Genomic DNA, 27,578 nt, shown 5'->3' on the forward strand with positions numbered 1-27,578 from the left:
ATTTATGTGTTTAGCTTTTATTTTCCATTATGGCTTTTAATAGATTCCAGATCTCATCCATATTGTAATGGCTTCTGTGTTACGGAGCAACACAATTTACTGGGTTAAATATTCATTTGTCTTGCCTCTCGGACATGAAAGTGTGATAGACCTATACAATAAATTGTTAACACATTTGTGAGCTTGAAAGTCCATACTGTCATCCTTGCTGTCTGCATGCAGGCTGCACCAGACTTGAGGAGACCCTAAAGCACTTCAGCACAACTGGAAGCATCATGTTATTCCTAGGATTCAGGTGAACGTGCTTGGAAGACATTATGATGAAAGGCTACAAACGGAGAAGTGTTCAGGCTTGAATTCTTTACAAACTCACTTCCTTCAACCAACATGTTGAAGCACATGTAGAGCATAATTTTATAGATTTGTCTGAGACCTGGGGTACGGAGATGGAATATGTGAGGTGATGGAAAAAAGAAGAGATAACCCAGACTGCTGTGTTTGCCTCCCCTCTCCCCATCCTCTCTTCCCCAGGCATTTCTTTCTTTCCTTTTTTTTTTTTCCTTATGGCTAGGTTTATTTGAGTTTTTTGGGAAAGCAGGTGTTAGGGGACGGAACAGCACAGGGAGTGGGTCTGAGCTTTTAGCGTCTTGGAATTGCCACCACAAATCCCTGATTTTTTTTCCTGTTCTCTGAGAGTATAAGCTCCAGTAATTGAAATACAGTGTTCTGCACTCAAGAATTATTCCATAGAAAATGTGAGGGAGCCTATAATTAAACACTTGTGCACAGATAGCAGTATTGGAAAAATTGGTGCCTGTCTCTCCAACAATGGTTGAAAACCGTAAATCATGTATAGAATAGATATTCACAGATATAACAAACTGTAGCTGCATCTGCTGATTATTTTCTTCTCAAGCTCTTGTGTACAATTAAGAATTCAGATTTAACAGCTGGGAATGATTTTCAAATGTTGATCTGAAGCAGAAAGTTGTATTCGGAAACTTTCAGCAGTTCTTTTATCTTCCCTGTTCATTATTTTTTCTGGAATAGGTTAAAAAAAGATAGTACTTGACCTGCTCTGCATTGAGATAGAAAAGAGATCATTATAAACTCAGATATAGATTTATGCTTAATGATCCATCTTCTTATGTGGCTGAGTTCAACGACAGACAGACTGAATATCTGTCAACAGGCTAAACTTTCTTTGGTCGAGAAACTTTGTCTGTTAATATTTTATTTTCCTAGTTCAGCAGGGAGACATTCTTCAAAGGTTTCTAGTTGATAGTTGTGGCAAAGAAACTAAGGTATAAAGCTCAAAGTGAGTGCCTGTCAAACTAAAGTTAGAGACGATACACAAGTGAAAACTATTAAAAAAAAGAAGGGTAGATATTAATGCAATCACACATCATTATATACACCGATTAGTATAGAGTTCTGTGTATAAATATATCAATCTGCTTAACTGATCGATCTGTGTGGACCATGTCTATGTATAAAATTCCCACAGAAGGGGCTCACATCTGTCGCCATGCTCTGCATACATGTGAATTTAAAGCATTTGGCATTTAGGGAGTCAAAAGCAGCTGTTCCAGCTTTAGGACTGAGGGTTTATATGTTTATGTTTTGTCAGTGTTTTTGTATTCTGCCAGTAAAACCTCTGTCGGGGCCACCGAGCAGGTACTGGATCTGTTCTCTCAATATGTGTGCATATGCACTTGCACACTTTCTCTGCAACAACAGATACTCAGAGATCTTTCCTTAGTCTAGTAAAGTGAATTGTGCATCTTTGTTGATGTGGTAGAGGATTATTGTGATGAACCTGGTTAATTAATTAGTCCCTCTAGAAACAGGAAAAAAAAAGAATTGTATTTTTAGTAGAGGTATGTCCTAACAGGGGGCACATAGGGCATGGGTACTGCAGGAGTAAATACTGGTAAATTTATTCTCATTAGACACCTCCAGTAGAGGTGTACATTTTACCGTCAAATATTTTCTCCTCTGTTATCTGTTCTTTCAGTTTGGGTATTTCCAGGTTTTTTGCAGTGAAACAAGAGATTTTTTATTTTTTAACAAGTCTTACCATATAGTTTGCAGATCAAGTCCGGGAAACATGTCTGAAGTCTGATCACCCTACACAGTTTGAGATTGAGATTGGTATTTGGATTAGAAAATGTGTCATGTTTTGCATTTTTGAAAGATAACCTGCTTTATCAGCCAAAGAACCATTATTCTTTAGAGTTAATATTCTACTATTTATCTTTCTCCCCCCCTCTTTTTTTGGGGGGGGGGGGGGGTGTTGTGTTGGTTTTTTTTTTATTACAGCAATATGGCCAGACCTAAGCTGTTTTCTTTCTTTTTTTTTTTTCCTTCTATTTTTAAGGGACATAATTATGCCCCCTTCTCTAAGTTGGTCGTATACTCATGGTCTCTGGTCTGAGGAGTTTACTGGCACAGACTGCTGTTCATGTTAGGGAGTTTTCTTCCTACAGCCTTTGTGGTTTGGGTTTTTTCAATGATAGAGACATAACAATTTTTTACATAACTTTACTAGCTAAACACTGAGAATAAAAGACTCTTTCAATTTTAATTTAAACAACCAGTAATGCTCCAACTCTTGAGTAATGATAGGAAGACTATGCTACTTACCCAACTAGAATTGAAGGAATTGCTCCTGAAAGATTTTTTCTAGTTCTGCTTTCCCCAGTTCAAAAAGTGTGTTGAAAAATGGTGAAGACACAGAAGAGCCTTCTAGTGAATAGCCTGAGGAGATTATTCATCCGTCAAGATCCAAACAGCTGGAATTCAAGACAAGATGCGTGCTGTTTGGAGTCTGTGTTTTTACATGAGGGAAACTGTCCACTGGAATAGCTACCTAAGGGGTGTGAGGAGTTCTCCACCACTGATTTCTTTCCTTTTCTTTTTTTTTTTAAAATCAAGGTGATTTTTTTTTTTTTGTAAGATGTGCTTTATTCTAACAGAAATTAATTTGGATTAGCCCCATTGCCTGGGTTCAGATCAGTGGGTTCCTCTTAACTTAATCGTGATTTGTCAGTTTTAATTTTCAGGAGGAATATGAGCATTTCTAATTTTCACCTATTTAAATAATTAGAAAATTTATAATAACAGTTTGTGGGATACTAGCTGTTCTGCTTTTCTGTCATACTTGGAGATTAAAACTTTCCAATAATAGGGTAGCAGACTGGAGGAATAGTCTTATGAACAAAGAACTGTTGAACCCTTTGAATTAAAATAAAAGCAGCATTACACTCCCTTAATCAATAGAAGGGGCTGTTTGGGCTGTAGGGTGTTTATACTTCTTTTTTTGTTTACAGATTTACAAAGAGAATTTTCAAAAGTTGTCTTCAGGTCTTCCTTCAGAGTGCAGTTGCAGTGTAATTGTCAGATATATATTGGAGAAGAGGGAACACAGAAAAAAATTAGCAGTGATGCTGGTTTTCAAATAATATATTTTTATACAGCAGGAAGAAAGCGATTACTGAAAGGTTAGCCCAGATTATTATGCATGAGTTTTCTGAGCTTTTAAACAAATTGTTGTGCAAATGTTTGTAACCTTATTGTTTCTGTCTCTCAGAAGGTGTTCAGATCCCCACATGTGCGATAGATCAAGCGTACTTCCAAAAATAGGCACGTTGTTTGTGCTTGCAATTCCAGATGATCTTGTTATGGCAACTGCGTCTCCACGTGGAGTTGTCTGTGGGCTGTGTGGATCCTTTCTCACACAGTTCCTCTTACGGCTGGTAGCTGCTACTGTACTGCAGAACAACCCTCTCCTTTTTGGGCGCAGTGCTTTGGTTTCAAAGCCAAATGCAATTAAGTCATCCCGATTAGATCATTAGAGCCTTCAGTGAAATCGGCTCAGTAACGTGCCTGGACTTTCACTGTGGTTCCAAATGAATAATTTTTTGGTATTTGACTTTGCTTTGAAATGTGGAGCGCTCGTTGCCCAAAGGGGTATCTGGTTTTGTGTAAACATGGAAGGTTTCAGACCATTTGAGGGACACAGTGCAGAATAATTCAGCTGTGCTAAAGATCTGAAGTATTTCAGCAGTACTATTAACAGTGTGTTCTGTATCTGCTTCATCTTTTGAAAATTTTAGAAATCAGGGGGCCTCCTCACCAAACACGTCTGGTAGAGCTTGCCAGGCAGAACTAGCTGAGATCACTCCTTCCTGTGTAACTGCTCTATGTGACCCCATGTACATTCAGCACCGGGCATAAAGTTTTTAAGGGCATCTCCCTTCCCAATGCCTGTGGCCCTATAGTACGCCACATGCCATCAGGGTGGTAACGGAGTGATGCAAAGCATTGAACATTGGATATTGAATATTCTCAGTGCAAAAGCTGGCATGGAGGCATCATTTACCAGCAAAGGTGAATCCTTAGAGAAAATAGCAATTCATTCTGAAAATTAGGGTCACTTTCACATGCTGGGTGCCAATGAGCTACTTTCTGTGGCGAGCCTCTCCCCTTATCGCAGTGGTCTGTGGGAACGGACAGCCACCAGATGCATGGGACATTTTTACTTTGCATGACTTCACAGTATCGTAGGGGTAAGACATGGCCCTAAGAATCACCAGTTGAAGAAAATACAAGGAGGAATATGAAGGTAATAATAAATGATGAAATTATAGATATAAAACTGCAAAGACAAAATACACAGAAGAAATCCCCTAAACATCTGATACCACCAGCTGTGCCTCCACCTACTTGAAAGAGGTTGGATTGTTTCTTGTGAGCACTCTGTTTTTGTTTGTTTGTTTTCAGTGCTGGAAATTCAGAGAGATTTGCTGTGGGATTAATCACTGCTCAACATTAGTTAGGCTAGCAGAAATTGACTGCTTGACAATATTTGAGAACTAAAACACGTCTCTGTTTGAGTTCATGTACATCATTGTTACTACCTAATCTCCAATTTAGTAAATAGTATGCAGTTGTTTTTTTCTTCTCTAAGATCTGAAAGTTTATTGGCAGATTGGGCCTGTCTTGTTTGGTCCTGGATAAGGCAAGCAGTTACAGCTGAAGTGTAAATAGTATGATGGGATCTACATGCTTTATTTAGCAAGTAAATTAAGGTATATTGGTGTAAGATCTCTTTGTCAGAAACAAAACAGCTGCTGAAAATTCAAAGTAAAGGCTGGTAATAGTCCCCATTATTTCTTTTATTCCCCATGGCATCAAACTAATAATTGATAGTTAACACCATTTTGGTGACTTGTTTTAGAACCCAAACTGTTAAAGCTACTTATTTTCAGAGTTCCAAGCTTTTGTTTGTACCGTATAGAAATACAACATTAGTGCTTTAGATTTTACGTCAGCTCTGTGCCACTGATTCAACTATATGAATAGCTGACTTCTTCCTTCCAGCAAAATGTGTGCTTCACTGCAAGCATTTTTGTGTGCTTTTCTGAACCACTCCAGTTAATGTAAGAAAACCAAGAAAAGGAACAATAGCCTGAAACATAGTTGGCAATCATTTTATACTTTAATATTGAAACGTGTTTCTTTTGCCAGTGAGTTTACTAAAATTCCTTTTTTTTGAAACTACAGTGCCTTAAGAACACTGTAGTGCTTGCTAAGGAGGTCACATTTATTAACCAGAAAATAGTAATTGGAAAAGAGATGAAACATGGTCTGTTGCTTTAGAAATTCTTCTTTGAATTGCCAATTTTCAACTGTAAGGAGGTCTAGAAGGATTTTATCCCATTTCTGCTTCCTAGCTTTTTTTTTTCCCCAATAGCACACTGATAAAAGGTTTCTTGTGAGGCTTCTATTTTCCAATAGACAAGAGGAAATCTGAATTGCCTCTGGGCATTTTCTTAGTTCTAATGAGTTGAGCCTGTCCGGAAAGAATACACACAGAACAGAGAGATATAGTGTGGAAATGTGTTTTGCTGTTAATACAGGATGTTGTGAAATAGCACATTCAGGCATTAGGAATGCAGCCTTCGAGGTGGTGGGTTGTGACTGTACTTGTAGCAATTTGCATAGCGTTTTCTGCAGGTCTTTATCAGTTTACTTTTATTGCTATTTCATTTCCCATGATAAAGAAGAGGACCCCCTTCTGGCAAAGAAAATAGTCTTTGCGAATTATGCTGCCCAAAGGAAGAGTTGTCCTCCCTGGTCCCACTGTTCCATACCCACTATAAAGATTTTTAAGTTTACACAGTTACTGGTTTTCCCTTCTTTGTGCTGCCATCAGTTTTGCCTATGGAAGAGATGTACTTTATCTTACCTGAAAAGAGCAGATACTTAGAAGAATTTCTCAAGTGCTATAATATGTTGTGATTGAACTTTTTAAATACTGCTTTATTATTCCTTTTAGCCAAAAAGGCAAATATTAAAAACACTCAGGAAACACCAGATAATTCATAAGGCATATCTGAAGGCTAGGTATGGTCTGTCAGATGTTCTTAGCTGTGGCCCATGGATGGTTTGTGGCAGTCTAGAGAGAGACAGATCTTGCTGTTCACATGTGACTGACTTTTATTCTTCTTGCACGTGAATTAAATGAAGCTGAATCTATTCCATATATTGCCTTATAGTATTTTCCCATGTAAGCAATTGCAACATTTGATGCATGCAACGTGCAATTGAGGAGAGTGACCATGACTGGAAGAGCTGCTGTGCTGTGGGCCAGAGGTCCTTGTTTCTCTTGATGATATGCCCTGCACCAACAAGATTCAAGTAGCTTGAGAGCTAGCAAAAATTGCTGCTTGGAGATTTGCCTATAGATTTAAACATATGCAGCTCTACAGGCGACACCCAGCAGGTGACGGGTGTATAGCTGGAGCTGTGTTTCACCACCACTTGTAGCCTCCTTCAGACTGCCCAGTGTGGGGCAATTTCGGAGAGCTCTGTAGCCACCTTAACTTATCTGAGCTGTAATGTGGCTTTTATGGCCTCAGTTTCAAGGAGCTGAGGATGTTCAAAGTGGCTGATAGCTACTTGCCTTTGTCATCCCTGCAGCCGAAATCAGCCATATCCCATCTGTTAATGTGTGGTCTGGAGTCTGAGAGCTCATCTGAAAAGCGGTTTGTTCACCTTGTGAAGGTTAACGTTTGGTAGGGTTGGTTTGTTTGTTTGCTTCCTTGGGGTATACATTTGACAAACTAACAGGAGTTTGCAAACTGTTCTGCCTGTCACTTGGACCACATTGTTAACACACCTTTCTCAGTCCTCGCACAATAAATACTGTAGCTGGTGCTGCAGACTTTAATAAGCTGGTATCTATCGTAGATCCTCAGAAGAAAGTTTTCAAAGGGTAAGTACTGTTTTGTTCCCCCCTCCCCTTTTAAATGCTATCTAATAAGGTTTCATTCTAGACCGTACGTTATCATTACCTGTCTAGTATTTACTAAGACATAAAGAGAGACTTGCCCACTTTCAGAATAGTTTTTGTTGCAAGTTTCCAGTAAATATTTCGTGTAAACAGGATGTGCAGGCTCTATTAACTATATTGAAAGGGCTCATGATGGGAGAGTGTCTTTCCAAATTAGCATTGTCCACAAAATGCTTTTAAAGACATCTGTGTTTTTTTGTACTCTTAGGCCACACAAACATATTTTTTTCATTTGCATTTGCTTTTCAGGCAAGAAAAAATATCTAGCTAATTTACAAACATACTTTTCTGGATGCTCTTCACTTATTGTTTTTTTCTTCGTATTATTCAACTGTCTGCCTTTCTCTCATTCCTCTTGGTAGAACAATTTGAGTTTTCCTTCTACACAGAAGTTATCTTTGTAATCTTCAACGTAAGCAATACTGCTGGGGAGCTCTGTCTGCCCTTATCAGACAAACCTTTCCTAAAGAAAAGTTCATCTTTTTAATGAAAAAACAATTTTTGTAGAGTTTTAAACCATTCATTTATGAATCATATAATCTGATACTGAATTAGCTCTGTGTCCTACAAACAAGTGGCCACATGCATTTAAACTTCACACCTCTGAGTTCTGAAATTCAGCAAATGCTGTCCTAACAATTATTACCATTTAGAACCTAAAATTCCTCTATGAGAATTTTCCTAAAAGCTTTCAATTTTCCTGACAGGCAGATTTAAATAAAATTTATAAAAAAATAATAGATACTAGGAAGGAATCTAAACCATTATTGATAAAATCAACAGTCCTTCAGTTCACATCCCCAAGGAGTCTGTGGAATAATAAATTTCTTGAATTACACCAGTGAATCAGAAGAGACAACTAGGTATTGCTGCTGCTGGGTCCTTTTGCTATGCCCTACTTTCTTCTGTTAGGGCTCTGGCAGAAAGATATATAACATCAAATTATTTATTAATAGCTTCTGAAATAATCAAATTATTATTTGTTTTTAGAATTAGTGTTCCTTCAGAAAAATGAAACATAAATTTATTTCTTTCAGCAGTGTTGTACAACTTGCGCCCTTGCCTTATTGGATACTATCAAAATGACTAGACATTTATCCTGGGATAAGCAGCCCTGAAAGCTCAAGTCAATGCATGTCAGAGCCGATATGATCATATGCTAGATTTTTTTTTTTCCACTTGGCTTTCTTACACTACCTAACCTTCAGTGAACTCCCTTTAATATCTGCTTTCACAGAATTCTCCTTAATCCACCTTCATTGTCAGATTGGGTTTTCTATTTGATTTTTAGAAACAGAGAAGTAATGATGCTTCTGGGAATTTCAATAACTAGAGAAAATGACTGATGATGGGAACTCATTTAAGAGAGTTAAAGGGATATTAAGGTAACGCAGTCAGTGTGAATAGAAATCTGGAATATTTTCATGTCTTCATAAGAATTTAGTATTCCCTCTTGAGTTACTCAGATTAGAGTGTCTCTTCGGTTTTGAATTACTTTTTGCGCAGAACCTTCAGGATTTAAAAAAAAAAAAAGTTCCTCAGTCTCCTGCAGCAAGCTGCTGAAAGATTCTATAGTATGGAATATATCATACACCTATTATCTGCAACATAAACCATCTTTGCATCTCCTTTCTGTGTGGATGGGAATAAGAGCTATGTTTTCTAGCTAGTCAACCTGGAGATTATTCCTGCGACCAGCTGTGCTGGTGTCATGAGTTTATGTTGTGAACAGCATATTGAGTAGCATAGCACTGCTGAGTATATCACAGGGTCATCATCTCTCTCAGTCAATCAGTACTGATGCAATTTGCAAGCAAGAAGATAATCTTTTAAGGACACTGAAGGGAAAAATGCACCTCTACAATGCACACTTAAATGCTGTAACCTACCATGCACAGAATTTTCCTTGCTAACAGTTACATCAGAGAATAGGAGGTCTTGATGTTTGGAAGTAGAGAATGTATGTTTCACTGCTGTTTGGAGAATAAAGATGTATTTCTATCCAACAAAAACAGGCAAGTGAATGATGAGGAACAAAGACCAGAAAAAAGAATGAAGTATTGCTCCATGGCCAAAATAGGAATTATTTTCTAGTTTCCAAGATAACACCAAGACAGAGCAGGCAAAAGCTACCGTAGAATGTCTGCAGAGTCTATTAACACATTTATTTTCACAAGGTTAGGCACCTTCACCCATGTTCAGACATACATAAAAAGGACCACTGCCACTATGTTTTGCTTTATAAGTCATTTCCTACAGAATCACCTGTTGGAAAGTGAATTATTCTCAGAAAATTCCTGAAAGAATAATATGTTAGAACCCATTCTTTCTTCACGTCAACCTTTTACATCCATTTTTAAGGCTTAGAAACACTAAAAGAGGGTAACACTGTAGGGATGAAATCCTGGCCCTCTTTTAATGCCTGTAGCACAACACATTCCATGAGCTCCTGGGGAGGCAGGGTTCCTTTTGTGTGCATACCTGTAAATCATGAGACACAAGTGCTCGCAATAGTTTCAGTAACCAGGCAAATGGATAATGCTTAAGCACAAAGCACAAACCTACATTATGTTCTGGCTACAGTATTTATTGGCTAGTGAAGACTGTGCCATGTAATTAGAAGAGACTGAGACACAGCTTTTTCAAATATTTGTGTAGATCTTTTTTATTTGAACAGATAACATTGTCTTTTGCTGAATTTAGGGGAGGGGAGGCACTGAGGAATATGAGGTCATTGAATGTTCATGCAAGAGCAGAAGAAACTACGTACTGCTCATCTGGTTTTGTCTTCTAAAGGTTACTTAATTTCAAAGTTTTAACCTTTCATTTGGTAAATTTTCAGCAGTTCTAAGAATACTAATGCATATGTGCTAAAAGAAAAGTAAATAAGCAAAGAGAAAATGCAAATGTACATACTCTTTTAGCTGCATCTCTCTCTAATATCCAGAAAATATACCTATCAGCTCATATTAGGCTTGCTTTCTCTTGATTTTTGATACTTTGTCATTTATGAGCAGTGCTAGTATTGTAACTATAAAGAAAGCTTTTAGATGAACAGAGATGTTAAAGAGTAAAGATTACCAGCTTGGGAAATGTTTAAGCATTTGAAGAGAGGACAAGAAAACAAGATTTTAGAAAGACATCTCTCATTGTAGCACATAAGAATATGGAATTGCACATTCCTTTCTGCATTAATGTGTTATATCCCCTCCACCAGTTTCTCCTCTGAAAAACCCTAAACTGTATTGCAAATTATTCTCCACTGGCGTGGGACCTGGACCCCTTACAAGTTGGAAACCATTTTATATGCTGTAGATTCTTTTCAGTTTTAAAGCCCTGTGTTGGCTTGTGAACAATGATGACATCAACTCTTGAAATCCAACTCTAGCTCTATTCCCTGTTCTGTAAGGCTTACAAAGCCAGTAGCATCCATCTATTGTTTCCAAATGGGATATATTTGAACTGACATTTCTGATTAATGAGCTGACATGGTTTGTTTATTGTTGGTTTTACACTGTATCCGTTAAATGTGAGTAGATAATTTTAAGAAGTAGGTTTTGCAATATGTAATACAACATATTGCAATAAGGACGTTTGAACAATGTATAGTATTTGAATATCTCTATATGAAAATCTGAAATTGAAATTAATATTTAAATTTCCTTGTCAATGAAAACTTACAGTGTTGTTTTGCAATAGTGATGTAAAGATAATTTTCCATAACCTAATGTTGGCTGGTATTAATTAGCCCCTAGTATCACAGCAGTGATATCTGATTGTATCAAAACCAGGATTCACTCAGGACGTTACAGAATCTCACTGTTTGTGTATAGCATTATATATACCTAATATTTATCTATCTCACGAATATGAGATAACTGATATTATGAGATAATAAGACTGACTTATTCAGCTGGATTCCACTCTAATTACTCTATAACTATTCAAGTGTAAGCTGGTATATGCTGCACAAAGGCATTTCTGAGCTCATATCTCTCTTGTAATTGTGTAGATGACAGGTATGTATTTATGAAAGGGCGGAAGGTAATAAATTCAGTTAATAAGACGACAGGTAGGCTTTTTGTGTTTAATGTTGTAGTTGAAAGTTTTAGGTGTTCTAAGAGAAAATCTAGGAGACTGTGGTTAACAAAACCTCACTACTGTGCTGAGACTGTGATCCTTACAAGAGGTTAAGAGCAAACTTAATGTGTATAAATGTGATACTTTTCTATAGCAGTTTTCCCTGCAGTGTGCTGGAGACTGTTCATGTGTTAATTATTGCAGAAGCCTTGTAAGGTAGATAGGTACTGTGAATTCTGTTGTATATGTTGGGCCAAGGACAGGAAAAGTGGTTTTGTAAGGACTGAAATGGGAACCAAAGCTTGATAACTGTCGGACCATAGCAAGCTATGATTGGACATCTTTGCGGGCCTACTTAAACAAGAATTTTAGACTTTTTTTTTAAAAAAAAAAGATACTGGATTTTGTGGGGGGAGAGGATTAGAGCACCTTTGGAAGATTACTGCTGTTATGGTTTAAAGTGAGCATAACCAAATTTATTCACCCATTTCTCTGTGGTCAAATGAATTCTGATCAATGGAAGTTTTCTAAGAATGCTTTAGTGTATCAAGAAATAATGGGTAAGAGAACACTCGCCAAAGTACCACAACTTTGATTTGCCACTGCATTGATTTGTCTTACCCAGATTACCCTCGGTGGGTGTTCTCTAAATTGTTTCTGCTCTACAACCTATTTTCTTAAAAGAATTTAGGCCCGTTGAAGCACAGAAATGAAGTAGTTTATGGCTTTCCATAAGAGCTGAGCACAAAAGCAGGCTACTGGTTGCAGTCCCCTAGCATCCTGACGTAGGCAGGTACTGTACTGCATGAGCTCTTTCCTAAAGTTGTCTAGGGCAGTAGATAAAATGGTGGTTCTTGGCAGAGACTTGCAGCTCCCATCATTTGGAGTTGTGGGGTTTAAGTTGTTAGAAAACCTGTCCGTTAATGTTGTTTTGTCTTATGGAGGAACACAGCAGAAAGGTGGAACAAAATGTGTGTACAGCCACATTTTCATTTATGCTGTCTTCTGAGTAATTACCATATAATTTTATTTTTTTTTCTTTTGGAGGCGGGGAGCAACTCCTGTAACCTTCTGATTTTGAATAGGAAATAACCCAAATTTTGATCACTTTGAGTAGCTTTTATAAGGTATAATTGTATGAGCTGATCGCAACCTAGAAAAAAAGGTACGTGTAATCAATAGTGAAGGCCAAAATGAAGTCTAAAAGAAAGAAAGAACTTATAAAAAACATTACAATTAAATCTGAGTGATGGAAGATGACAAAGCCATGGGTTTTTCTGCATTTCAGAGGATGTTGTTCTCAGGAGACCATCAGTTGCCATTGCATACACCATACTGTGCTTTTCAGTGATGGTTATTGTATGAATAACCAGGTCAGCCAGTTGTTTAAATAAAGTTGAGAGAAAACCACCGCAGAAAAATGAGAGAGAGGATCAGCTATATTCTTTAAACATCGTATTTTCTATATTATTCTTACTTACTTTTGAAAATACTGGAAACAGCTTGTGAAAATCTTTTCCTTCTTAGGTCATCATTGTTTCTTTATTCCATTATAAAGATTCATAATAGTTTTTTGTTGTTTATCTTCAGCAACATATTGTGATTCCAAGAAGAGATGATAACGACAGGAGGAAGGGAATGAATAATAGGAGAGACAGACTATTGGAAACAAAGATACTGTTTGTCTAATTGCCCCATTTCTAACTGTGGGACAGATACAGAAAAATGGTAGACTTAGTAAAGTTTAGTGTCTGAATCCATATTTCAACTGCCAGATAGCTCGGATATTACATGTCAGTGGCTGAAAACCCCTAATTGAACTGCTAATTCAAAATTGCTCTGTTCCCTGCAAATCTTACCAGAATTAGCAGGAGGTGTGGTGAGGTGCCTCCTTGTAAACTTGTACGCCTCATTAGGGAACCAACTTTGAGATCTTCAGCCAATGTTTTTTCAGTATTCCATATCCGTACAATGTTGGCTCTTCACATACAGAATTTTGCATCACGGAAGAGGGATGCAGGTTCAGATTCACAGATTCAAATCAGGTTCAGATTACTTTAGAGAAACTAGACCCAACCATCATTTTTTCTCCAGCCTGCATCAACCAGTCTCAGTTTGCATGTTACATTGCACAGTGACACTTAAATACTGTAGCAGGGGACAGACAAATCATAAAGACAGGAATAACTTCTTTTATTTATTTTCTTGGTTACTTTTATGTGAAATGTGGAAGCAAAGAGTCTGATGAGTGCTTGCCACCATAGGTGTTAGGGCCCAAGAACAACCAAATGATCAGTTCGTGCTTAACTTTGTTAATGAAAATAGTCTCATGGACTTCCTATATGATTATTCTTAATTATGTGCTTAATTATATACTTTTAAGCATAAATCCATGATGGAGCCAAGACTGAAATACACAATACCCTGCAGGGTCTTGCTTAAAAAACCCTAAACTTACAAGTCATCTAAGGTGAACAAGAAGTTATGTTTTTCCTTGATATTACACATGAACTGGAGTATAGATACAATATTGTATTTCTGTTGAGACAGTGCAAAAATATGGAGTTTCAACAGAGCATCTCCACATGGGTGGAGAGTCAGCAAAAGGAGGAAGGCTATGTGACCCTGGAGAACTTCTGAACCTCTTGAATACCAGACTATTTTTCACTTTAAATGTGTAACTGTTTTGTGTCTCTAAAAAAGTATGCTTTCTAGAGCATGATCTGAATTCCCTTGAGATGTTTTAAAATTTGTCTAATTCTAGTTGTTTGATTTTAATGTTTATTAAATATTATATGAAATTATATAAAATATTATCTTAGCTCTAATCCTCACTATAATTAAATTAAACACAAGATTTCAGGAATTTTTTGACAAAAACTGAGAAAAAGACAAAATCAGCAATGAAGAGGTGACCCTTCTTCACTTTTTTTTATTTGGAAATTAAAACAACAAAATAGTTTGCCAAGTTAACACATGTGTCATTTTCAGCTGTAATGTTTAAGGTGGTGTAGCCAAAGAACATATACACTTTGAGGGATGCTGTAGCTGTAGATTGTGCTGGAAGACATAAATTCTGAAACATAAGAAGTCCTAATGTTTTGTGCAGCCCTCTCCCTTTGTTCTCATCTCTCTGACTGCATTCCTGGTTTACATTTCACTGGGTGTTTTGTTTCCGTGCTTCCTTTTGAACCATTTGTCATTGGCCATCTCCATTTTTTCTGCAGTTGCTTAAATGCTGTCTTGCAGATTGCTTGCCATTGATCCTGTACATTGGCTGTATTTTCATGTGATAAAAGACTTTACCCTTTCCCTTCTTTGGCAGATACTTGTGCACTTAACATTTCTGTTAGAAGAACCTCTTTGGCCTGAACCCAACTGAGTTATCATCCTGATTTTTTCCCATCCCAGCATTGTTGAGAAACATCACTTTCTCGCATCCTCTCCACAAAACCATTGTGCACAGGAAATAGGCAGCTGATCCTCATTTCCTTCCTTCAGTTTCAAGCTGTATAAGAGGGCTTATGAGTCAGCATCTCATTTAGTTGTATATCATCATCTACATACTCATCTCTAGCCCTTTGTGTTTTCATTATTGTTTCCCTCCAGCGTCGGCTGATTGCATGTCTCTGCAGGATCTCACCCAGAGACTGTAAACCTAGGGAACGCTAATTGGCATCGTAATGTCCTGGCTAACCTGGCTTTGCTTCATACCGTACCCGTGCATTTCTCTGATTTTAGCCACTTCTTGCCTCAGCAGCTGTGTCATCTTCCTGGGTAACCCACGATAAATCTGACGTGTTTGATGTATTCTGCCTTTGTAAGGACTTCCCTTTTGAAATCCATCAGAAACATAAATCAAGGGCTTATTACACAGACTGAAAACAAAGGGGAAAGCTTAATGTGCGCCTCAATTTCTTCACTTGCGCAGCACTGCCAGTACCTCAGTGAAAAGGCACTTTGGCTTGTATCGTCACTGCCAGCAAGAACAGCAGTGCTGCATTCCTGCGGTGGGAGCACATTGCACTCTAACACCCTTCTATGACATTATTTCAGACTGACTCAGGGAGACAGATGTCTTCTACTAAATCATCAACGCAAATGTCTCAAGCATCTGCGTTTTCCTTTGGAGACTTAGAATTTCAGTGTTCAACAGGCCTGATCCTGCTTAAAAGGGTGAATACTTTCCTTTGATCTGCTTAGCAAGCAGATCCCACAAGGCAGACTTACAGTTCATTCACCCTTGTTTTGAAGGCCCTGGGATAATGACTAATGCAGTCAGTCAGCCCCAAGATATTAATCCTTGTCCTCCCTAAGTTACTGCACGCTGATCCTTTGGGTACTACCATACAAGTGGTATTCACCAGACTTTTCTTATGACTTAATTTGATGACATTCAGCACATTCCTGGCAACTTTGCTTTCCTCTTATGACTCTTAGCTTTCTACACCTTTTTACAGGGCCACCACTCACTCTGTTTAGGTTTGAAGTTCAAAAGCAACATGCTTGGCAGCTGTTTCCTTTGTCTTTGGTACCTTTCTCGTTACAATAAAGACTGGCTTCTGAAATTAGTTTTTCTCCATGTAGCACCCCATCCTGCTCACACTTGGCACACAGTTGGCTCTGCAACTGTTCCGTTAGCTGTGCGCTGTGTCCCAGCCCTGTTTTCCACTCTTCTCCTTGGCCTCTAACATTTTCCACTTTTTTCCAGAGGAAATTACTTATGCTCTTTTGTTGATTTTTCTCCATATTGCCTTTATATGTCTACCTGCCTATATTAATCTGTTTCTTTGCATGCCAGTCCAACATGGACAAGAGTTGGTACCTCTTCTATTCTGGCTATTTGCTTTCACAACTCATGAAGACTTAACACTAGTTTCAACAGGAGCCTCTCTGTTCTGAGAGTATTTGGTAACAGACAGTGGAAATCCTTGTCATTCTTACAGCTCATTGGGACAGGCCCACCTTTTATAGGTTGTCCTCGTGCAGTTCAAACAGGCCAAGTAATGTTCATTCAAGCCAGCTAAGGATCTGCACTCTCATATACAGGAATGAAATCACAGGCTCTGTACAACTCCATTTAGGAGGAGGCATGAGATCTTATCTACTGGCCAGCAGAGGTTGCTTAGAGCACGTTAGTTGAGTGTTCTGCACTCTACAGCTCTTTTTCTTAGTAAGTCTTTAATCTTCTGTGGGATTTGCTCCGACATCCTGTTTCTCCCCTCATGCCAGGTATTTGCTCTGATTCCTCAGCTCTCTGGAACAATGACAGAGTTGGCAAGGGAAGCAGGAGACGGGGATTGTCCCAGGAACCTGGCCCTGGGGTGAGTGAGATTGCAGCCCTTGCTGCATTTGGAAATGGCAGAGCTCTCCTTGAGTTCATTTCCTATCATTGTGGACTATATATATCCACATGCATGCCCACAGATGGAAAAAGAATAGTATTCCCCTACAATCTAGGAGGAAAGGAAGAAATAGATCATTATTGTTTTCCTTCTTTAAATGCCCTTGAGGTCATCAGAGTGCTGATGAAGGCATCAGTGTGGTGTTGAGTTTGGAAAGGAATATAGAAACTTAAGAAATATTTTGGAAAGTTCCAAAGGAAGCCATGCCTCATGTTTGGATGCAGATCCAAATGTCTTCAGATTTCATTCATAATAAGGTCTTTACGTGGGCTGCAGTAATGGTCTTGATTATATTGCTTCCATATTGGTATATCTGGATCTTCTTTAGGTGATCTGAAGTTTGCTGTATAACACTGTGGGGGCCCTGTTTGCCTCCTTGTGCTACCTTATGCAGGAATCAGTGAAGCCTGCTGCTGCACTGCTGTTGTGGTTCTGTGTTTGTGTGTCGTTCATTTTTTCCTGCAAGATTGTGTTTATTCAGAGAATGCTAACTCTTAATCATGCATCACATCCATATGATATCAGATCAACTTCTGTAAGAGGAGAGAGAGACTTCTGGATCTGGGTGGACTGGTTTTATATATTTTTAACTGCAAATCTTCCATCTATCTACTTGCTTTAAAATTAAAATAAATACCATGTTATGATAAGAGGAGGGGGAGAGGTAAGGATATAGACAACATTTTCCCTGGATTGAGGGTGGGAAGTGTTGCTGCTTTCATCAAGCATCCTCATTTCCTTACCCACCCTTAAGTCAGAATTAGTGTTTCACTTCCTTTGGGAGTAGGAAAGTCCAGAGAAAAGAGACACAGTTGTAATTCCCCATGAGATGACAGGGTTTGAGGAAACTAAGTAGCTCAAGTTGATCCTATGCAATGGCTTTAGAGAGGATGACTGTTGCGCTTTTTTAATGGTGCCATTGTGTAGAGTAATGTCCCTTCCAAAGTGCGGTCTTGATGCCTGAATGTCAAGCAAACATGCAGCATGAATTTTTCCTTTGGAAGTCTCACATATTTGGCTTTGAGATGGGATTTAGTCCTTAGAGACTCCATAACTTTTTTCTTTTTAATCAGAAAAATAGTTTAATTAAAGGGCAAATAGAACTTCTCAGGTTTGCATGTGTGGGGTGGTGACATTATAAAAACATGAAAAACCCTAATACAGTTTCAGCATTACTGAGACATTATCAACAGACTGTTTTGTCTTTGTGGTTTGGAATTGGAATTTATCCAGTTGTTGCCGGAAGGCTACATTTAATTTGTACTGTTTGCATAAATAGCTTATTTGTAAAAATCACATTTTACTTGAACAATTCTAAATGATGCATTTATCATAGGGAGAAAAATGATCCATTGTTCTCTTTAAATAAAATGGTGCTGTCCTTCCAAAGTATCCAATCAACAAAAACATGAAAAATCACAGCATACTGATATGTTGCTTATCTCGTCCCCAGAATCAGCTCTCATATGCTCATATCCTCTGGGTTTGTAAAATTCAAAAGATTCTTTGAATTACTCTCTTAATTATGATGTTGGCCTTACAATTACTTGCTAAATAAGATTCTTTAACAATGTTGTCCTTGTTATCAAAGCAATTGCATTTCTTTGCCTGGTATGAATAGCTGCATGCTCTGAACGGGGCAGCAGCAGTTGTCGTGGGAGCCTGACTCTGGCTGAAGGAGGAATTGATTACTCAGAGAAAGTTGTTTAGAGCACTACACAAAATCTCTTTTACCTCCACCTCTACCCCACAGGCAAATGATGATTAAGGAAAATATAGGACCTCCACCTATAAGGACTCAAACAGTAGTAGGCAATTTCCCCTCCAATTTGCATCTCATTCATGTGTTGGAGGGAAAAAATGTTTGGGGTTTTTTGGCGCTTTAACCCTTTTTAGCACATTTGCGCATTCTGTGTGCTTTAAGATCAGTTGTAGAATAGTGAAGAGAGATGTGATTGGAGAATATGTTTTAATCATACCATAGTTTATCTTTTTTCTTTTTAAAGTTGTGGTTAATCAAGAATAATACAGTATTTCTAAGTTCTGCTTGAAGGATTCCATGTCTCTGTAGTAAGTGTGAAACCAACACAGAAATATAGTGACCACTGCTAACTCCAGCCAAGAGTTGTATCATTTCTTAGGAAGAATGCATATTTTGGTATTTCTTGTCAGATATGGTTGCTAGATATATATTTGAATGTGTGGCTCAACTCTCTGCATTAACTCTTATATTAGAAGAACCTTCTCCATTTCTTTGACATACCACCACACATAGTGCATCTGAACTGAGTCCAGCAAGGGTCCTGAGAATATTGCATATTAAGTATTGATAGAACATATTGTTCCCTGGCACATGTGCCTTTCCTTCATTATTCTTCAGTGCCTCTTCTCTTCTCTTCTCTTCTCTTCTCTTCTCTTCTCTTCTCTTCTCTTCTCTTCTCTTCTCTTCTCTTCTCTTCTCTTCTCTTCTTCCTTTGCTCAGTATACTTTCAGTATGTACAGGTTATTCTCTTTTAATTTCTATTGCTCTTCTTTTTCTTTTCCTGTTAACAATTATCTCTCCCCCTCCCCTTCTTTTCTCTCTTTAATCCACAGGTTTTGAAGTGCATGTTGGTCTCCCTTCATTCAGAACTTGACATTCAAAGGTACTTGATGAAAATTGAATCCTCTCAGAGAGTTAGTACTGTACTTTCTTTTTTCTGCACTCTGCTGTGGGTTGAGTTTGCTACCTTTTAATTGTGTGTGTCTTGCTTCACAACTAGCGTTCTTGAATGAATATGGATCTGCATGCTTTTTCCCTCTGTATTTCACAACAGTCAAGTGTCATTCATATAGATTAATTGCATATGGGAGTGTGATGCATGTGCATCCTTTGACATTTTTTTAATTCTGACTTCCTTTAATGGCATGATAGACATGAAGTCCACAATCTTGTCTTAGATGCTTTTAAATCCACTAAAATTTGGTGGGAGATCCTAGATAAATAAGTGATCCCTACCAGCTGTACCAATTCTAACTTTATTTATGTATTTATACATACTTGGAACTGGCTTAAGGGATAAGACTCTTGCTGCAAAGTTAAGGGCAGCTCTGTGAGCACAGGATTAAATATTTTTGTATTTGACATGCAAAAAAAGCTTAGTTCTGCAACTTGCAAAATGATCTTATATGTACACTGTGCACCTGTGAAGTCACCTATATCTCGCCTTTCTTCCTCTTGAGCTCCACCTCCGTTTCTGTATGGTTTGTAACACCATATAGAATAGATGTCTACTGCAGTTACTTTTTTTCTCCACCCAGGCAGCGCACATGCACATGCCTTTTAGATACATAAGTAAAAGGTGCCTCTGCATGGTTTCTACCGCAGTCAAAAGCACAGTCCCAAAAGCACCAAGGTAACACTTGCTGCAAGCAAGGAGTGAGGCCTTGGAGCATGAAGAGTGCACAGCGGCTTATTTGCACACGATTTGTCACTTCCCGACTCGTTTTGTTTCCACTTACAGGATTTAAATAGGCCAATAAACATGCCGACCACAGGGAAGGGTGGGAGAGGCAGAGGTGTGGAGAGCAGTAAGGCTTTGCCCTCCTTTGCCAAGGAGATGGCCTCGAGGGAGGGAAAAAGAAGCGCAGGGGCAAGGTGACGAGTTGGAAGAGAGGAGCAGGAGAAGCTACTCTCTTCCACAGCATCGCTCTTCCAGCAACCCCCTAACTCTCCCCAGCTGCCAGAGCAATGAGCTCCGATAAGTGCTTAATCACACGTTTACTTCCACGAGTAGAGGCTAAAAATAAGTTGCCGGCGTGGGTGTGCTGCTGCCGGAGGCCGCTCTGCCTCCTGCTCACTCTTCCCGGGCGTTTGTTCTTTCTGGGCGCTGGCCCACACAGAGGGCACCTCACACCCACCCCCAAAACCTCTCTCCCACTCGCCAGCCTTCATGTTGTGTTGACGGCTCTTTTTTTTCGGTTATTTTAAAAATAGCATGTTAATTAAGAACGCTGTCTTAGCTTGCAGAAACACAGAAAAACAGGTTTTTCCAGGACCGTGTTCCTTTGCTTTGGGAAACAGACACCACAAAAACAGACCCTCCTCCTGTTTTCCTTGGGGACATGTGTGGGAGAACAGGGATGGGTAGATAATAGTTTTCTTGAATCAGAACACACTATCCCCTAGGTACATTTAGGCATCTGGTATATATTATTTTATTTTCTTTTTTTCCCTTCTTTTTGCATGTGGTTTTAAGCATGTAAGGATCTTTCCCCTTTAATCTGCATAAGAAGAGTTTTTCTTTAAATCATCCCTTTTAATCTTCAGAGTTCTCATGATGGTTTTGGGGATTGTGTAGGTAGGAGTTACCTCACCCGCTGCTGATGAAAGGCAGCCATCTCCCGGCTGGAACAAGGGGTCATGCTGGCTCATGAATACTTCACAGTAGGGTTTTTAGGAGGGAAAAGAGAAACAGCTTCCAACTGAAACTGCCGTAAGATTTTAATTAAGACAAATGTTGATGTCCAGGCTGGAATTTATGGATAACATATTTAAACAAAGTAATAATAAACTGAAGCTGTGATGCAAGAATATGACAGAGACTGTGAAAGAACAAATTTTGCTGTGAGCAAAATTGATGGAGCCATAGAAGCCTTTGTGGAGAAAAATAGTGAGATGATCAGTCACTTTTTAAATTTGGTTATCATATAAATAAATACTTCATGTCAAAAAGCATTAGAATAAAGCAGAGAGTTATACGATTTTATTTTAAAATGAAAGATTTCTTTCATTTAGTGTGATTTTTGCATATTACTAATGGGTGACAATTAGTTTTGTCTATCATTTAACTTCAATTTCTAGCCTAAAATCTCAGACTGGCATTTGTAGAAAGAGAAAACCTTGTATTTGGAGAGAAACATACTGAGAAATATTTTTACACTTTAACGTGGACGGCTTGAGTTTTTCTGACATTTCATGTATCTCAAAGAGATGCCACAGCATGTTGCATATTTCAGTCTGGACTTGTCTGGACCAATTAAGCTGCTCTTAGATGGGCTGCTGAGTTTCTTAGGGCAACATTTTCAAATGCAAGTTCCTCCAATTAAACATCTGAATAAGAGGTCTGCCAGTGTAAGTGCTGAGCACCTACAGCTTTTATTGCTTCTAATGAATATCTTTACTGTAAACACACAGCTTTCCTGAAAAACAGGCTTCAATTTATCTAGGCGCTTACAGTTAGAAACCGAAGCTTGAAAATGTTGCTCCATGTCAGTCATTTATAACAGAGTTTCATGAAAAACTTTCTCTCCTGACTCTGGGGATCACCCTGCTGAAGGGCAAGCCATGGTCCTGCGAAGGGCAAGCAGGAGTCGGCAGCCTGTGGATGTCCTGCTTGGTGATTCACAGCACTCAGGATTAAAAGAAACAGATTTTGGCGGCTTGCCACAGCAGGGAGCGTGCAGCTGGCCACCAACAGGAGCTAGCAAGGCTCCTGGGAAAATGGACAGATTTTTAGGATGATTTGAATATCATTCCAACCTAAAAATACAGCAGATAAATTCCTACATGTCATTAGACATGTTTTTTTCTGGTAGGTGAAAGAACATGGGATCAGCATTAACCAATACGAAGAGTGGTGATAAAGATCCTGGAATAAGTAGAGACGAGTTTTGCCTTCAGATAAATTCATAGAATTGAGTAAAATAGCCACTCGGCGTGGCGTCCTGACCCCACCATAGCGGTGGGCTCTGGTAACTCATGGCTGTGACTGAGCATTACCAGGTTTTAATGCAGCACCTTCCTGAAAAATTATTATTTATCCAGAAATATTATTGTTGCAGAACTAAGAGCTCGTGTGCTGTGACAATATTTCAGTTAATAAACTCATCATGCATTAAACACAGCCTGTTTATATGCATATTTGCAGTCTGTCACATATCCTGTAGCCATCTTCAGCACAAGTGACAGGACAAATAGTTTACTTGAAGGTCAAGAAAATCAGGTTTCCATTTTTCTTTTCATTTTTCTTCTTTATTTGAAATGTCAAGAAGACACTTAGATGTTTGGGGGTTTTTTTTGCCTATGCTAAGTGTGCTCTTTAGAGCACATGATTGGAAAGAGTTATTTTATAGCACTTTTTTTATTAGCTAGCTAATAGTAGCACTTAGTATTATTTTTTGTTGTCTTTGTTTACCATTTGTACACTGCCAGGAGTCCTAGCAACTTCAAAGATGTGTAGGATAAGTTTCTTCTCCTGAAGACATAAGTTTCTGTCAAGATAAAGGCTAAGGAAGTTCCTGTAGACAGGAAATAAGAAGTGTGAATTATCAAGAGATTAAATTAAATCCTTCTTCAGGTCATGGGATTTTTTTTCTTAGTTCTTTTTTGTCTGTGAAAATGTGTGAAGCAAATTTGCAGGAGAGATTTTTAAAAAGGAAAAGAAGGGAAAAGGGTTTCAGTTATATAGATTACTATGGAAAATAACTGGAAATGAGCATGGAGGGATGTTACGAAGAGCACAGCCATAAAACCAGGTAGAACAAAAGGATGAGAGGATTAGTGGGGGCCAACGTGAGCAGAGGATCAGGGGCAGAAGCATGCACGGCACTTGAAGAACATCTCTGGTGACCTGTCACTGCACATTACATTGGCATCTCTGCAGTATTTAACTTCTCCTTATTCAGGTACCTTCTGATTTCACTCCTGATTACTTGAAATTTTGTTGCCTTCAAAGACCCTTGCACTTTTTTGCTTTTTTTTTTCTGAGTCAGTGCAAGAACTAAAGCAGATATATTGAAACTGCATACTTTGGACAAGCTGTAACAGACAGACATCAGTCGTGAGGCATGATTAACCACAGTTTTAATTCTTGATCAAATCCCAAGAGTAGTTGGAAGATACTGGATCTTCTGTAACTGCTACCTCCATGTGTTATACTTAAATATATACCCTGAAAAGGTTACAGGGATCTATATCCTTGTAAATAAAACAGTATATCAAAAATGAAATAGTCATCTCAAAGCATTATGTAATTATATGTAAGTTTTCACCAGAATTGTTCATCCTTATTTTGGCATTTCCATTCTGCTGAGCTTCTTACCCAGAACTAGTATAGGCAAGATCTTTTATCAGAGAAGTCCTCAAGGAAGTTCAGCTCTACTCAGCTGGCTGAAAAATCGAGGCTATTGCATGGAGAAACATGCAGGGGGATGTCTCCTAACATATATATAGGTGGGAGGGGAAGACCGTGGCTGACTGAGGAATCGTAACCTAACTAGTATTGGCACAAGGGAAGAGAGAGAGACCCACTGCCTGGTTCTGAACCGTCTTCTGTTTGCTGGCATTTATCCCAGAGGTGTGGCTTGGAAAGTGCTGGTGTTTCTTTGGTTTTGTGTGCCTAGATGAAGTATCTGTTTACAAATGTCTTAATTTTGGATAGTGCTACTCCTTAGTGGGCAAGTCTTGAGTTCTCTTCTCTATTAGGTATTATGTTTTTTGGCCTTTGCTAGCAGATGCATTAAAAAGGCAGCCACCTAGGCACTGTGATGTCCCGGTCGTTGCTTTCACTGGATGTATGCAATATGCCATCCTGACTCTAGCAGCAGCATTCTGCACAGCGACTCTAGTTGGGTTCTGATGGGTCCTGACACATGGGCCATATGGTGAATATTTATTTTGCAAATGGTTATTCTGCGTGCTAGTTCCTGAAAAGTACTTAAAGGGACACTCACTGAAATACTATTTTAAGCTTTTGAATATTTTTAAAATAAGTTAGTGAATATTTTATGGAAAAAATATATATGATATGATTTATTAAGTATTTCTTTGCCATCTGTCTTATTTATCTTATTTGATGTTGGAATCAACACGCTGAATAGTTATTACAAGGGTTAGATAATGCTGAAGGTTTCTGCCCTGCTTTCTTCAACTATCTTTACAAGTCCTTGTAGGTTATGGCTCCATAAATGTTGCTTGTCCTTTCCGCACTTCATGGGCTGTTTTTCCTAAGAAGTGCTGCCTAGGAATCCACTTGATTTTTAAGTGGCATTGAGCCTAGTGCTCATTGCCAGTAATAAAAATGCTTCTCTATCAAATATGCGGTCATATCTCTCAGTTACTGGAATAGCCACTGTTGTTGCTGTGTTTGAGGATTTTTTTATAATCTGTTTAAAATTCAGAATTACTTCTGAAATGCAATGGTTACATGAGTTGAGCATGACAAATAGCTTGAAGCCTTTCGTAAATGGTATGTGTATATATGGTGGATCTCATTAATAGCTTGCATTGGTTTTACGTTTGTATTACTCCACTTACTAGAGTGGAACTACTATGGATTTGCACTGGTGTATGTTAAGAGGAGGACTGGGCTTCACGTCTCAGCAGAATCTGTGATGTGCCTCTGCCTTGCTTCGTAAGGCTCCAGTACACCTCTTGGGGCTGCAGTATTTGGGCAGAGGAGTGAGGGCTGCCAAAAGGGGTCTTTTTTAGTCACATTAATGCTGGCATTATCATCCAGGGGGATCTGAGATGCTGTATGTTAGGTCCTAAAGAATTGCCCCAGGAACAACCAAAGAAACATGACATTGCTGAGATTGGCTCCATCTGCACATTGACAGGACACGTGGGGCAACTGCACAGCTGAAACTGTGTCTGTTGCTTCTGGTAATGAAGTATCCCCTTACTGCTTCAATATGCACCTGTTCATATGTGCTGATAGACTATATACATGCAACTGCTTGTCTCAAATGACATCTGAGGATTCAAATGAAAGAGAAAAATAAGGAAAAGCAAAGCAAAAGAGGCCTGATTAATTTTATCAGAATATTTTTTTTTCTTAAAGAAACAAAAGCGATCCCCTTCCCAGCAAACTCTGAAGTTAAAGACCTTTTGCAGGTTGATTTTGTTGCTTTTTTTTGCATCTTGTTTTATTTTTAGTTATGGTTTTCTAGAAAGTGAGAATTATATGCCTCCTAGCTCCCTATTAACGGATACATACAGATAAGTTATTACTCAGTACAAGGAACTACAAAGCTGTAATGACTTGGCTTGGTAATACTCCTGTGATATGCTTGTGTAAATAAAATACTTCAGCAGTGATGGTTGCCAAGCCATTTTGGAAAGTTGAATGAAGAAGTACTGACTAATCAAATTCTTTTTCTGTGTTTGCAGGTCACTTGTCACCTCTGTAGATTTTCAGGCACAAGTCCCTGTATTTACAACTTAGAGACTAGTGCTGACCATGTCAGAGACACTTCAAAGCATACTTTAGTTTGCTGAGAAGAAATGTTGTTAGCTTTAAGTCCTGCAAAAATTTAACACTTTTGAACAATTTCACTGTGGGACATTGGATAATACCTAATATTTTAATATTAGCATTTCTAAAGTGAAAAGTCCTGGAGGATTTAGCTTTCTTGTGAGGTATTTCTAATTTATTGTTGTTTGTGAGCAACTGCACAACTTGGCAACAACAGGCCTCTATAGCCAGCTAATGAAAATCTAATAAAGGTTAAAGTTCTTCATACTTTCAAGGTCACATAGGGAATATTATGTGATGCATGCTATTGCTGAAGCGAGCTCACTTCATTTAACTTGAAAAACCACTGAAGGAACCAGATGTCAACAAGATAAGTCATCTTGGCTTTCCAGAAAGAAGCAAAATCTTTTCTGGATCTTGACAGCATCTTCAAACCTAGAGCTGAAGTTGATTTTAATGCAGGGGATTTTTAATGTACTAGTATCTGACCTTAAATGATAGGGAAGAGGAAAGCGTGTATGTTTTACGACATCTTGTGCCTGGTGCTGATTATAGGCCTTTATAAAGTTCATATTTACATACTGGTTTCGGGAAAGAGTAAGCTTGCTTTGCTTTGAATTTCTGCTTGTATAATGTCTGTTCTAGTTTGTTGTGATATAGTTTGCTTGAGAGACTGGAAAATTACTCTTCCAAAGTAGTAGTAACATGTGGTTGAGGGAGTTTCACTAGACAGTATTGAGTATATTTCTTAAAGCAACCCCTCTTTGTAGAAAGCGCTTACAATGTCACTTGTAGCTAGCAAAAAAATGTTCAGGTTGTTGTATCTCCTATTAATTGTGTTTTTATTAGGCAGATCTTACAATGAAGAGTCGGTAGAAGCGCATAAATGAAACCATCTCTTTCCCCTCATGAGAGAATCAGCTTTTTTTCAGATACTGTGTTTAGCAACTTACTAGTATGATTGCCCAGTAAAAATCATACTTAATTTGGTCAGTTAATGAAGACATTTCTGATTTATGCTGATGCAACAAAAAGCAAAATAATTGTTTGTGATTTCAGTTAGAAATGTTGGGTGGCTATTTTGCCCTTGCTGCATGACCTGTACCTTTCACAGACAGTGCAGCAGAATATACTGAGATTGAGAGCTTACAACTACATTGCAGTAATTCTTTTCAGAAGATTTTTCTTAGAGACTTGTCAACGTAAGTGTGTGTGTGTGCGTGTGTGTGAACATGCCTATGCTGTAGTTGTTGAGCCACAAGGAATGGCATTACCATACATCTCCTCAGCACATGTCTTATCCTCAGGGCCATGTTAGCAACAAAATTTGAAATGTGGATGTACAACCGTAAAAATTATAGCAGAATACCCAAGGACACTGTTTTCCTAAGTAACCTACACAGAAGTGACCTTCAGCACACCAGTATTTGAAGAAGTTTGGACTTCTTCCTTCTTCTCTTTGTTTTTTTTTCCCCTCACATTCCAGTTTCACTAGGC

General features: G+C 38.5%; 1 protein-coding gene across 16 annotated transcripts in view; it reads left to right on the forward strand.

Moving 5' to 3' along the window:
* Positions 1 to 27,578, forward strand: part of KIAA1217 (KIAA1217 ortholog) — a 219,056-nt gene that overhangs the window by 75,213 nt on the left and 116,265 nt on the right. For 12 of the 16 annotated variants that reach the window (XR_011048509.1, XR_011048508.1, XR_011048510.1 and 9 more), the window contains exon 3: positions 19,441 to 19,521. The exons of 3 other annotated variants lie outside the window; for them this stretch is intronic. Coding sequence is in view for 9 of the 13 variants with exons in the window: in XM_068404366.1 (XP_068260467.1) it covers positions 19,441 to 19,521 (81 nt within the window). In the remaining 4 variants the exon portion in view is untranslated. The remainder of the gene's footprint in view (positions 1 to 19,440; positions 19,522 to 27,578) is intronic. One more of the 16 variants, XM_068404374.1, reaches the window with a different exon arrangement.

Source organism: Nyctibius grandis, chromosome 7, assembly GCF_013368605.1.
Source record: "Nyctibius grandis isolate bNycGra1 chromosome 7, bNycGra1.pri, whole genome shotgun sequence".
Taxonomy (NCBI): domain Eukaryota; kingdom Metazoa; phylum Chordata; class Aves; order Nyctibiiformes; family Nyctibiidae; genus Nyctibius; species Nyctibius grandis.